This window comes from Danio rerio, chromosome 21, assembly GCF_049306965.1.
Source record: "Danio rerio strain Tuebingen ecotype United States chromosome 21, GRCz12tu, whole genome shotgun sequence".
NCBI classification, from domain to species: domain Eukaryota; kingdom Metazoa; phylum Chordata; class Actinopteri; order Cypriniformes; family Danionidae; genus Danio; species Danio rerio.
In genome coordinates this window covers 11682501-11695543 of record NC_133196.1, presented here as the reverse complement: position 1 = coordinate 11695543, position 13043 = coordinate 11682501, and the positions used below count along the sequence as shown (strand labels likewise).

General features: G+C 33.9%; 1 protein-coding gene and 1 long non-coding RNA gene across 8 annotated transcripts in view; one reads left to right on the top strand and one right to left on the bottom strand.

The window, feature by feature from the left end:
• The window catches only part of LOC141379990 (uncharacterized), a 221111-nt gene that overhangs the window by 134033 nt on the left and 74035 nt on the right, over positions 1-13043 (bottom strand). The gene's annotated exons all lie outside the window — the stretch shown is intronic.
• The window catches only part of hcn1 (hyperpolarization activated cyclic nucleotide-gated potassium channel 1), a 195686-nt gene that overhangs the window by 115333 nt on the left and 67310 nt on the right, over positions 1-13043 (top strand). For all 6 annotated transcript variants that reach the window (XR_012397168.1, XM_017352974.4, XM_021469009.3 and 3 more), the window contains exon 4: positions 12470-12688. Coding sequence is in view for 5 of the 6 variants with exons in the window: in XM_017352974.4 (XP_017208463.1) it covers positions 12470-12688 (219 nt within the window). In the remaining variant the exon portion in view is untranslated. The remainder of the gene's footprint in view (positions 1-12469; positions 12689-13043) is intronic.

Below are 13043 nucleotides of genomic sequence, written 5' to 3'. Positions count from 1 at the left end.
GCCCTATTATACACCCGCAATAGGCAATAAGGCACGAGATGTGTATGGCGAGATTTGTTGCTATTTTCAGACCAGCGCAACAGTAATTTTCATGTTTTGCACCACGTTGTTTAAATATTAAATCCATTTACGCCACTTTGTGGACTCATGGGAGTGCTGGTCTAAAAAAGAGGTGTGTTAAGGCGCATTGTTGGCGCGTTGCTATTTTGAGGAACTGAAAGAGACAGCGCTATTGACCAACTAAAAGCTGGCCTAAAAGTCCTGCACAGAGCACATTAGTTAAGTGCCTTTAAAGCGTACACATTGCTTAATACAAACAGCATGTACAGCAATATGCAAATATCTTTACATTTGAAAAAAATATTCAAGGATTAAAATGTTAAATATACATAAGTATAAAAATCACTGCCTCCATGCCTCCTTCACCGGGTGACTTTTTTCAGTTTATCCATGGCAATTTACATTTGTATAATGTTTTTATTATTAGTAGGATTATTTAATATATGCATATTTACATTTGTTTTAATAAAAATAAGTTTAAATTTGTCCAACTGTTGGGTTTTGAAGACACATGCATCACCATATAACGCATAAGAATAAGTTGCGTGTTTGGATATAACTATAAGACTTCATTATTATTGTTCATTTATTCATTTGCTGGAAATTAGAAAATAATTTAACAAACAAAATTAAATATGCAGGCTAATGTATGTCTTCAGTGGAGTGCAGCACTGTTTCCTTGCTCCACGAAAGTAAAATAAAAGTAAAGTCAAGAGTAAATGTAAAGTAAAGAGAAAGTAAAAAGGCCAAATGAAGGAGGCTTATTCTTTATCCTCACAGTGCAGATGGTCTGTTTAACTGTTTTCTTGCTAGTAAAAGCATTCAGTTTTTCCACTTAGAAATTCCACCATGTAAATATTAAATGCGCCATCGTTAAACAGAGCCCCAAATGTATTTTTTATTTGTAATTTGGAAGACATTTTATCAGACCTTAAAAGAATAAAAACAAATATTACAATTTTACTCAAACTCCATACCTAATAAACCCAGTAAATCCTCTTTTCTCTTTCCACAGCAGGAAGTGCATGACTGTCAAATGAAAAAGGATCCAAAATATTGATCAAGGTTCTGTTGATGAAGCTCTAGTTGTATTTAAGGTGCAGCAGTCCTTTATGTTTTTGCCACATCTCCTGAGACTTCCCAAATCAATAGCTCACACTTGTTTTTAATAAAGTCTACTTGTTATAGTAATTAATTACCAGATATAAGGGATAAAGCAGGAATGTGTTTGGAAGCCTGCAAAAGATTGCTTTTGATTCTCAAGAGACCCGTTGAGCCGATTGCTTGGCCTTTGCTTTTATCTCACATGTCAGTTTGGACATCCATCAGGAGAAATACTGGGAGAAGAGAAGAAAAAAGGTGAGAGACGAAGAAAAACAGACAGGTAGGAGAAGACAGATAGAGGCAGACAGAGAAACCAGCAGATAAAAATAAACCCAGAAAACTAAACTGAAAAATATAAAACGATTTAAAACTAATAAATGAGTGAGTGAGTGAGTGAGTGAGTGAGTGAGTGAGTGAGTGAGTGAGTGAGTGAGTGATATTATGATTCTGAATGATTTTTCTGGTTGTTTTCATTTATTTATTTCATAAACGTTTTGTGTTTGTTTTATATTGTTGCTAGTTTTCATACTCAAGGTCTTTATGCAGCACATAAGTGAAGTTATTAATTGGAGCACTAGAAATGTTTGGAAGATTAACTTAACAGTTACTTTTACCAGTAATGCATTATTTTTTGGTGTAAGTAAACAATGAAGTAATTGGATAACTTGCTTTAAAGAAGTAACTAGTAACTGTAAGTAGTCACTATTTTTTTGTAACTATAACAACAATGGTCTTTAGTATATATAGCCAAAAATATATTGTTTTTATATATTATATTATATTATATTATATTATATTATATTATATTATATTATATTATATTATATTATATTATATTATATTATATTATATTATATTATATTATATTATATTATATAGAGTTTTCTTTTATGACAAATTGGGAAAGATCATTAGAATATAAAATATATAAGAATATAAAAAGTGTTTTTAATGTTCCTTTAAGATGTTTATTTTTTACTAACTGTAAATCTATCAAAACATCATTTTCAAAGTGCATTTCACTTTATGTAGGCAACTTAAAATATTTTTTTCAAAATGTATATTTTTTTAAAACCCCAGATTACAGATTTTCCAAAAGTTGTATCTCGATCAAATATTGTCCGATCTTAAAGTATAAATCAATGAAAAGCCAATTAATAATTTTCTTTGATTGCATAAATCTTAATTGTGACACTTATATGTGACACATATTCACACACACATCCAAAACCTCTGAATGCCATTTGATATTTGAAATTTAGCATGTTTCCCTGTCTCCTGTGTGTGGGCTCAATAATTTTACTTTTATAGTGATTAATAAGTTCTTATCATTGCCTTTAAAGTGAAATAACTAAACAAACAAAGGAGGCTAAGAAAAAATGCAAATTTTAGGAAAACATTTCAGACGGCATTTAGAGTGTTTTTGCATCGGAACTCTTCATATGTGTGTGTGTGTGTGTGTGTGTGTGCGTGCGTGTTTACATTACAAGAAATATATATATATATATATATATATATATATATATATATATATATATATATATATATATATATATATATATATATATATATATATATATATAACATGATTAAGCCTGTGTTTCATCCTTTAGCAATTAAGCCTTAATTTTTTAAATGAAATCAGCTTGTAGACAGGATTTTCTCTTATTTTGTGACTCAGTACAAAGATAATACAAGTGATACGAGTGTTATCATGTTATCAACATAAAAGAGATAGGACAAACCATGTTCTTAGTGATATATGCCAGTGATTGTGTAGATAGAGAATTAACGAAGTACAAAAACAGAGCCTTGAGGCACCCCAAAAGCTATATCCTGCGATTCATACATGTACATGTGTGTATTAAAGCTACAAAATGCTGATTTCTGGCATAAATATTGATAATAAACATAAATAATAAGTAAATGACTTTTTATGATATTACAGCAATAAATAAATAAATACTTATTTTAAATAAATACATTTAAGAATGATCCGAATAACGCATAAATTTACCATGTAAATGCTGAAGAAAAAAACTAAAGACAATGTGCAAAAAATCAGCTTATGATATGTTGTAATTGGTTGTCAAGGTGTATCATTTGTTTGCTAAGCTGTGCTTTTAATACGCTGCTAGGTGGTAACTATTTCTATACCTAACTTTTCCCGTCTTTTTCCCGACATCATTATCGGCTAAAACAACAGTCTTATTCCATCTACAAAAGGGTTCAGGGACTAATCACAACGGCTCAGTTCTGTCACTGGTCTACACTTTCCTTTTAATAAGTGAATGTTGGAAGATTACAAAAATGCCACTCTGCATGCTCAGATGCAAACGCCTCATCAGGTGGAGGTGGTTTACTGGAGCCCCTTATTACCCTTTTCTGACACTCTGGGCCTGGTAACGCAGCGTGTGATTAGCTGGAATGACTGGATTGGATTGAATTACAATGAATGCATGTCTGGTTTTGTCTGAAAGCTTAAGACCTGCTTGAGGAGAGCAACCTGTATATCATTTTACCATTTTTGACTATTTTTACAAAGCTTTACAATTTACCATGACTTTGCTAGGCCTATTCATAACATAACTATGGACCAATTCACGTGAACAGCACAAAAATATTGTAAAACATATTACCAACAACTAGTGTTAGCCATGGGTTAAAAAATGCTAGCATATTCATTCTACCGATATGGTAAAACGTATTAGCTATCGACTACTAGCAATATGCTAATTCATGCTAACAACACAAGCTCCACCATGTTAAACATTCAAAAATGTTATTTCCAAAATACCTAATATTTTAATTTCATGCTAACAGTGGTTAAAACGTTGCTAGCAGCAGCTAAAATTAGTTTATTACAATAATCACAATTTTTAGTTCGTTAAGATCGTTTCAAACATGCTTTAAATGCTAAATACCAACAAGCTTCTCTACTTTCTATTTAATTTTCATATTGACTAATTAACAGAGTATTAGATACACAATAGGTTTACTTTAAAAGCTAATACAATTAGCTACCCTGCTGAAAAAAACTGCTTAAACCAGTCTTCCCTGCTAAAAAATCCAGCTTAAACCAGCCTAGGCTGGTTGGCTGGTTTTAGAGGGGTTTTGACCACTTCCAGGCTGGTTTCCAGCCATTTCCAGCTTGGTCTTAGCTGGTCAGGCTGGAAAATGACCAGCTAAAACCAGCTTGACCAGCCTGGTTTAAGCTGGACATAGCTGGTTTTGGCTGGGCTCCCAGCCTGGCTAGGCTGGTCAAGCTGGTTTTAGCTGGTCATCTCCCAGCCTAACCAGCTAAGACCAGGCTGGAAATGGCTGGAAACCAGCCTGGAAGTGGCCAAAACCCCTCTAAAACCAGCCTGTTCGACCAGCTAAAACCAGCCAACCAGCCTAGGCTGGTTTAAGCTGGATTTTTCAGCTGGGTAGGCTGGTTGGCTGGTTTTAGCTGGTTGACCAACCTGGTTTTAGAGGGGTTTTAGCCATTTCCAAAGCTGGTTTCCAGCCTTGGTCGTAGCTGGTCAGGCTGGGAGATAACGAGCTAAAACTAGCTTGATTTGCCTAGCCAGGCTGGGAGCCCAGCCAAAACCAGCTATGTCCAGCTTAAACTAGGCTGGTTTTAGCTGGACATTTTCCAGCCTGACCAGCTAAAACCAGGCTGGAAATGTCTGGAAACTAGCTTGGAAATGGCCTAAACCCTTCTAAAACCAGGCTGGTCAACCAGCTAAAATCAGCTTACATAATAAATTCTTACAATCTACACTAAAATAATAAGTAGGCTATGGTTTACAACCTTAAATTGTGAAATATTCAGAATTGTCCCAACACTGTGTGCAAAGTCATTGGATGTGCTTGTTTTAGCAGTGTACTGAACAATGGATTACTCACGTGTGCACACACGAGTGTCCCGTGAGGTTATTATGAGGATTAGCTGTGCAATATGACCTGAGCATCGCATGGACACACATAAACACCAAGTGTGCTATTGTTTTTCATTCACTGTCTCTCTCCTCTCTGATATACCTTGTGCAGTGCTGTCTATGTGTCATACTGTACACATAGATTATCAGCCAATCAACATATTTCACAAAGTGGCCTCTCTAATCATCCGCAGACCACTTAGGGACTCGCAGCTATCAAATACAGTGGTATGAAGTATTAGGTAAAACAGTGTCTGAGTGTGGAGAACGAGAGATTGTAGCTGTTGTTTGTGGAGCCAGTTTAATTGGGATGGACTGATTCTCTTGAATGTCTGATCTTCGTAAATGACAGGGGAAGCTCTTTTGAGTGTTACATACAAATCACAAAAAGCAAACTCACTTTTTTGAATAAGATTATTGTCTCTAAGTAATGTGTAATAATTTCACGACTTCCAATTGTTAAAGTGTGACAGTTACAGGTAAATTACAACAGGTAAATGGAAACGATATATTTTAAAATGTTTTAAGCAAGATTTTTCCAGTCAGATGTACTTGCATTTTTTTACTCACAAAATGTTTAGACACCTTAAAAGTTGAGACAGTATAGAAAACGCAAATAAAAAAAAGAAGTGTTTTCTAAATTTACTCTGACTTGTATTTCATTGTAGACAATACAACAAAATTATTTGATGTGTAGGGGCGAGGTAGTGGCGCAGTAGGTAGTGCTGTCGCCTCACAGCAAGAAGGTCGCTGGTTTGAACCTTGGCTCAGTTGGCGTTTCTGTGTGGAGTTTGCATGTTCTCCCTGCCTTTGCGTGGGTTTCCTCCGGGTTGCTGGATAAGTTGGCGGTTCATCCCGCTGTGGCGACTAAAGGGAGTAAGCCGACAAGAAAATGAATGAATGAATGAATGAATGTATTTAATGTGGTCCTCATGATTTTTCAAAAAAAGTTGAAACAGTAAAGAATTTACCACTGTAATGTTGCCATTCCTTTTCACAACACATAAAGGACATTTAAGGACCGAAGACACCAAGAGATGAAGTGTTTTAGGTGTACAGTAGTTTTGACCCATTCTTGGTGCAAACGTCTTAAGGTAGGTAACAGTACAGGGTATTCTTTGTTGCATTTTGCGCTTTAAAGTGCGCAACACATTCTCAGTTTTAAACGGGTCGGGACTGCAGGCAGGCCAGTCAAATACCTGTATCCTTTTCCTCCGCAGCCAGGGCTTTGTAATATATGCAGAATGTGATTTTGCATTGACTTGTTGAAATATGCATGGGCGTCCCTAGGAAAAACCTCTGTGTACTTTTCAGCATTAATGACGCCATCACAAGTGATCTTTGCCCAGGGCACTGACACAACCCAATTCCACAAAAGACCCTGGCTTTAGGACTTGTTGCTGGTAATAGTCTGGATGATCCTTTACTTCTTTTTTTTAGAATATGTTGTAGGTTGACCAGACAAAACATGACATATTCAACCCAGGCTCATTCTGAAATAGTAGTCTGGCGCATGTTTCCAGAGATTGCGAATTATGTAACCTGAGGTACATATGGCTGCATTTTTTTTTAAGTGAACGCTACAGGGTAGTGTTACACCGTTCCTTTTTACGCTTACCGGCTGAGCACTCACCTCAGTGTGGAGGGCTTTCCCGACGCAACCAGTTTGTCCGGCTAGCTCGTCATGTACGATGACGACCAGGCTTGAGCCCGAGAAAGATCGGTTCCAGAAATCAGGTAAGACAAAAACAGAATCCAAAAAAATTAAGGTGAACGAGTTCATAACAGGGTGAGAATGTGGTAAAATCTAAAAACGTGGTAAAAAAAAAAAATCAGACGAGGGCTTTTCTTTTTCTGGACGGCTTTTGTAAATTGTTGGTTGTGTTTTAGGAGGGAGGAGGGTGGGTCACGTACCTCCTGGGAAGTATATTGCGGTCTCCGGAAACGTCTACGGGACTACATTTTCAGAATTAGCCTGGGTTAGTAAAATATTGTGTTCATATCGTCTGCAATGAAATACTGCAATGAAATGAAGTCAAAGTAAATTTGGAAATATATTTACTACTATTTACTTTTTGTTTGCCTTTTGTTTTTTCCTGCCTTTTCCTACTTTTTCTGATTTGGGGTTGCAGTTCAATATGAAATGACAACAATCTCTGATATAAATCATATGCAGAATTCTAGAAGAAATATATAACATGATGCAGCTTTTATTTGCAACCTTAGCAATTATGCCATATTTTCCATCCACCAATCTTTCATTGAAAAAAGCAATCAGCGTGGAGATGAGATGTTCTATTAATTTGTTACTCGGTACTGGAGTTAATAAACCCATAAAGTTATTCTGTCTGAATTATTCTGAATGGCGTTTGAGAGCCCTGTGGGTTGGCAGGCCGCGGTGCACAGGTTTAATAGCGATTTCAACGAGCTTTTGTCGGCTTCCTCAGCAGTTTTTCCTCTTCAAAAAAGAGCAAGAAGAGATTTGAGAAGTCAGCAATTCCATTCCAGACTCCATCCATGAACACCGAACTGTCACATGCCTCCAGTGCGTAGCTGAGGCCATCGGGAAATAATATGGGGATTGTTTTAGTCAGTTTTCTCTAACTAATGTCTGCGAGTAATGCTGACATTGAGGAGTGACAGAGCAAACTCAGAATAGCTTCCGGATATAAAATAAGTCTGGGAAGCAAATTTATCTGACATGAACAGAGCATTGTTAAGTGTTGTACAGCATACCTAAAATATCCACTGCTGATTCAACAAAGGTTTTTTTTTTATATATAAAAGCAATGGATTAAAAAGGGATTGTTTTAAATGACTGTAAAAAAGATTTTACTATACTTAGAATTCATGTTTGAATGATGAATAATATATACTAAATATATTATATTATATTATATTATATTATATTATATTATATTATATTATATTATATTATATTATATTATATTATATTATATTATATTATATTATTCTTTTTGACATTTATTCTATTTCAAATAACACATTCTACTCCGTTTTCTATATTAAAATATAAATATTTAATTTTAGGAAAATGTTAATTTACAGCCATGCAAAGAAAAAAAATATTGCAAATAAATGCAAATAAAATGTTATGTTATGTTATGTTATATTGTATTATATTATATTATATTATATTATATTATATTATATTATATTATATTATATTATATTATATTATATTATATTATATTATATTATATTATATTGTGTTTTTATACACTTTTATTTAAAATAAAATGTTTAATCGAATTTTATTTGATGTATTTATGTTTTTTGCTTTTATGAATACCCATTTTAATATAATATAATATAATATAATATAATATAATATAATATAATATAATATAATATAATGTAATATAATGTAATATAATATAATATTTTATTATCATTTATTCAGTCATTTATTAATTTATTTCAAAGTATACAGTCTACTCAGTTTTCTATATAATACAATATAAGTATTTAATATAATTTTAGGAAATTGTTAATTTACAGTCATGCAAATAAAAAAAGTATATTGCAAATTTAAATTGCAAATAAATGCAATCAAAATTGTATACTTGTTATATTATATTGTGTTTTTTACACTTTTATTTCAAATAAAATATTTTATCAAGTTTTTTTTTTACCCTTTTATTAATATCCATTCTAATATAGTATAATATCCATTATTATATTATATAATTTTATTAATGTATTTAGTAATTTATTCATATATTTCAAAGTACAGTCTATTCAGTTTTCTATATTAAAATATATTTAATATAATTTTAGGAAAATGTTAATTTACATTGCTCACAGCAAGAAGGTCGCTGGTTCGAGCCTTGACTCAGTTGGCGTTTCTGTGTGGAGTTTGCATGTTCTCCCTGCGTTCGCGTGGGTTTCCTCCGGGTGCTTAGGTTTTCTCCACAGTCCAAAGACATGTGGTACAGGTGAATTGGGTATAGGCTAAATTGTCCGTAGTGTATGAGTGTGTGTGAATGTGTGTGGATGTTTCCCAGAGATGGGTTGCGGCTGGAAGGGCATCCGCTCCGTAAAAACTTGCTGGATAAGTTGGCGGTTCATTCCGCTGTGGCGACCCCAGATTAATAAAGGGACTAAGCCGACAAGAAAATGAATGAATGAGTGAATGTTAATTAACAGTCGAGCAAATTAAAAAATAATAATGCAAATAAAAATTGCTAATAAATGCAATTAAATTAAAATAAAATTGTATATTATATTATATTATATTGTGTTATTTTTTACACTTATAAAATAAAATATTTAATTAAGTTTTATATATGTATCTGTTTTTTGTTTCATTAATATCCATTGTAATATTCATTGTAATATACTATAATATATATATATATATATATATATATATATATATATATATATATATATATATATATATATATATATATATATATAATAGCAAATAACAAAAGGAATATTGCAAATAAATGCAAATACAAATGTTCTATTACATAATATATTGTGTTTTTTTCCTTTTATTAATACCCATTCTAATATTATATTATATTATATTATATTATATTATATTATATTATATTATATTATATTATATTATATTATATTATATTATTTTATATTATATTATATTATATTATATTACATTATATTATATTAAAACAGCTTGTATAGGGTCTGCTTCAGCATGTAGTTTAGATGAGCTGATGTATTGATTGTGAAGCGGCTCAGACAGGCTGCAGTACATCTGCAGTACAGTTTGTCTCTTTCCATTCGCTCAGTTCTCCATTAAACAGAGCTACGCTAATAGCCTGCGAGAGGACAGAAAGTGTCCTGCGAGAGGATCCACAAAGCCGTACATCAACCGACAGCAGATAATGAAAGAAATCACAGTTGATTAGCAGACTCCAGACCATCACTTGTTTTTACAATTCACTGCAATTGAGACAAAAGAGTGCAAAGTAGGGGAATTTTCTGTCCATATGTACTGTTTTGTGTATGTGTATGTATTTGTATGTGAGAATGCACTTTAAATTCGTTCATATTGTCAAATAAATTAAGTTAACCTTATTGTTTTTTTTTTAAAGAATTTACTTGGATTGAATGTAAAAAAATAAGTTGTCCCCCCAAAAACCTTAAGAATTGTGTTTTCAACTTATTTTTTTTTAAATAAGCAGTTTGAACAAGCTGAAAAGGTTTTTAAAGCATAGTGTTTAAGTGTGGATAGATTATTAAAAAAAAAAAAAAAAAAAAAAAGAGAGAAAGTGTAAGTACAGCAATGCTTTTTTTAGTGGGCAAAACAATTTGTCAAAAATACCTTTAGTGAATTTTAATAAAATGTTTTATTTATTTATTTTTTATTTATTAAATTACAATACATGTAAAACTATAACTGAATAGAAACAGAACTTCCTAAAGAAATAGCTAAAGTAAGACAATATTTAGCAAAATTTATAATTATTTTCTGAATTAATAAGCACTTTTGTGGTAAAATATGTGGACATTTTTTAAATGGAATATAAGCAAAACGTCTTCAATCTTGCATTATATGGGTTTGGGTTCAGTGTCTGTTCAAACAAATATTGTTTTATTAAATATGATTGAACAGGAGTTATTATAAGCTGTGCAAAACATGAAACTATGAATACAACACAATAGACACATGTTCACAAAATAAAAACGAAGCGAAACCCTAAAATGAAACAAACTAAAATGAATCCAAAACTTAAAGCAAATCTACAAAAATTATTGAAATAAAAACTAATTTCTAGTCAAATCGAGGGAAGTTGAGCTTTATTTGCAGAGGAACAAAATGTTGTGTTCTTGTAGGACTACTAGAGCTATACTAACTACTAACTATAAATATACTAAAAATACTTCATACAGTATATACATAACCTAAGACAGACAATCACACCACAATCAGGCCTGGGCACACGTACGTCATCGATGCTGCGCTGTTCAGTGAGAATTGCTGTCACTCAGCAGCACAGTGGAGATTTCTCTAGTTATATCGTTTCAGTCGGTTTGATATGCAGTGACATGCAGTCAAATATTTCACCAAATAGTCCTTAGGGTTGCGGTGACACGCAGTCAGATATTTCGCCGAACAGATCCGCCACTTTTGGGGCTCATAAACAATCATAAAGCCCTCGTGCTGCAGATATTAGGAGGTCTGCTGAAGGCGTGCAGCTGTCGTGCAGGGAGTGGTTTGCGAGTTTAATAAACTACGGCAGTTTGCATTCACTGAACAGTAAGAATGATTAATAAATCCATATGAAACAGTCCCTTAAAAGTCACGTCTCGCTTTCAGTTTCGGGCTGAAAAGCCCAAGTGAACCGCGCTCAGGCCCACCTCTTCCAAACGGGCCAGGGCCGGCCAAGTGAACCGTGCTTGAGCCCGATTCAGCGCACTCGCACTTCTCAAACAATCCAGGAAACGGGCCTGGGCACGGTACGGATGGCATAGTTTGAGTAGGCTCTAAGACTTTTGCACAAATCTATTTAAAAGGTATGGAGCAAGGGCAGGGTCATTACTTTTGGGTGAACGATACCTTTAATATACAAACCGAAACTAGGTGGAGATATGTACACAATATTCAGAACAAACTTACTTTTGGAATCAAAAGACTAGCATCAAAAGTCTGTGTTTAACGTGACCTCTTTAGCACCAAGCAACAGCTTGAACTTTTTTGTTGAGTCTTCTGAAATGATGTGCTATTTAATATCAAGCATCTTTCAGCTTTTCTAAGAGTTCTTGTTTAGATTTAGCATGTTCTTTCTTTCCTTTTCTCTCCAGCTGAATCTCACATTGCCTATTACATCACATACTGTACTGTATATAATATTCAGGTCTGGACTCTGTGCAGGCCATTTTATGACTTTGTTTGTTTCATCAGCTATTACACTATTACAATTTAGGTGCTAGTAGGAATTACATGACGAATTAAAATCTGTCTGAACTTTTCAGGATTCACAAAAAATTCCGGCAACATTGACAACAGCTCTGGCAGAAATGTAGATCAAACCAAGACAGAAACTCAGTATTTTTCATATATTCTTCCATTTTCTCTAACTCGTTCTTTCATATGTCAAACAAATAGACCCTCAAAAATTCAACTAGAAGCTGTATTTTCTGGTTGTATTTTAATAAAGAAAAAGCAAAGTAATATATCATGTCATTACCCTCAGTAAAACAGCAAATGCAACTGGGGGTCTAAGACTTTTGCACAGTACTGTAAATGTATGAAGACAGACAGTTCTGTCATGCATGAATGTGAAGCTTCCAGTCTTCTTTCAAGAAATGTATATTATGTGTCATTTTCCAAATTATTTCCTATGTATTTTCAATGGCTGATCTTTTCTTATCTTCTCTCTTAGAACGACTCGTGGGGGAAGCAGTACTCATACGCCCTGTTCAAGGCCATGAGCCACATGTTGTGTATCGGGTATGGAGCCCGAGCGCCTGTTAGCATGTCCGACCTCTGGATCACCATGCTCAGTATGATCGTTGGCGCCACCTGCTATGCCATGTTCGTGGGTCACGCCACAGCCCTCATCCAGTCTCTGGACTCGTCCCGACGACAGTACCAGGAGAAGGTAAGCGCAGGGTTTATTATGTAAAGATTTGCTTATTTCCAATAATAATAATATATAGTTTTTTTTCATCATAATCATCTTTATTATTGTTGTTGTTATATGTAATAATAATAATAATAATAATAATATTAATAATAATAACAGTGACGCAGTGGCGCAGTAGGTAGTGCTGTTGCCTCACAGCAAGAAGGTCGCTGATTCAAGCCTCTCTTGGGTCAGTTGGCATTTCTGTGTGGAGTTTGCATGCTCTCCCCGCGCACGTGTGGGTTTCCTCCGGGTGCTCCGGTTTCCCCCACAGTCCAAAGACATGCGGTACAGGTGATATGGGTAGGCTTAATTGCTCGTAGTGTATGAG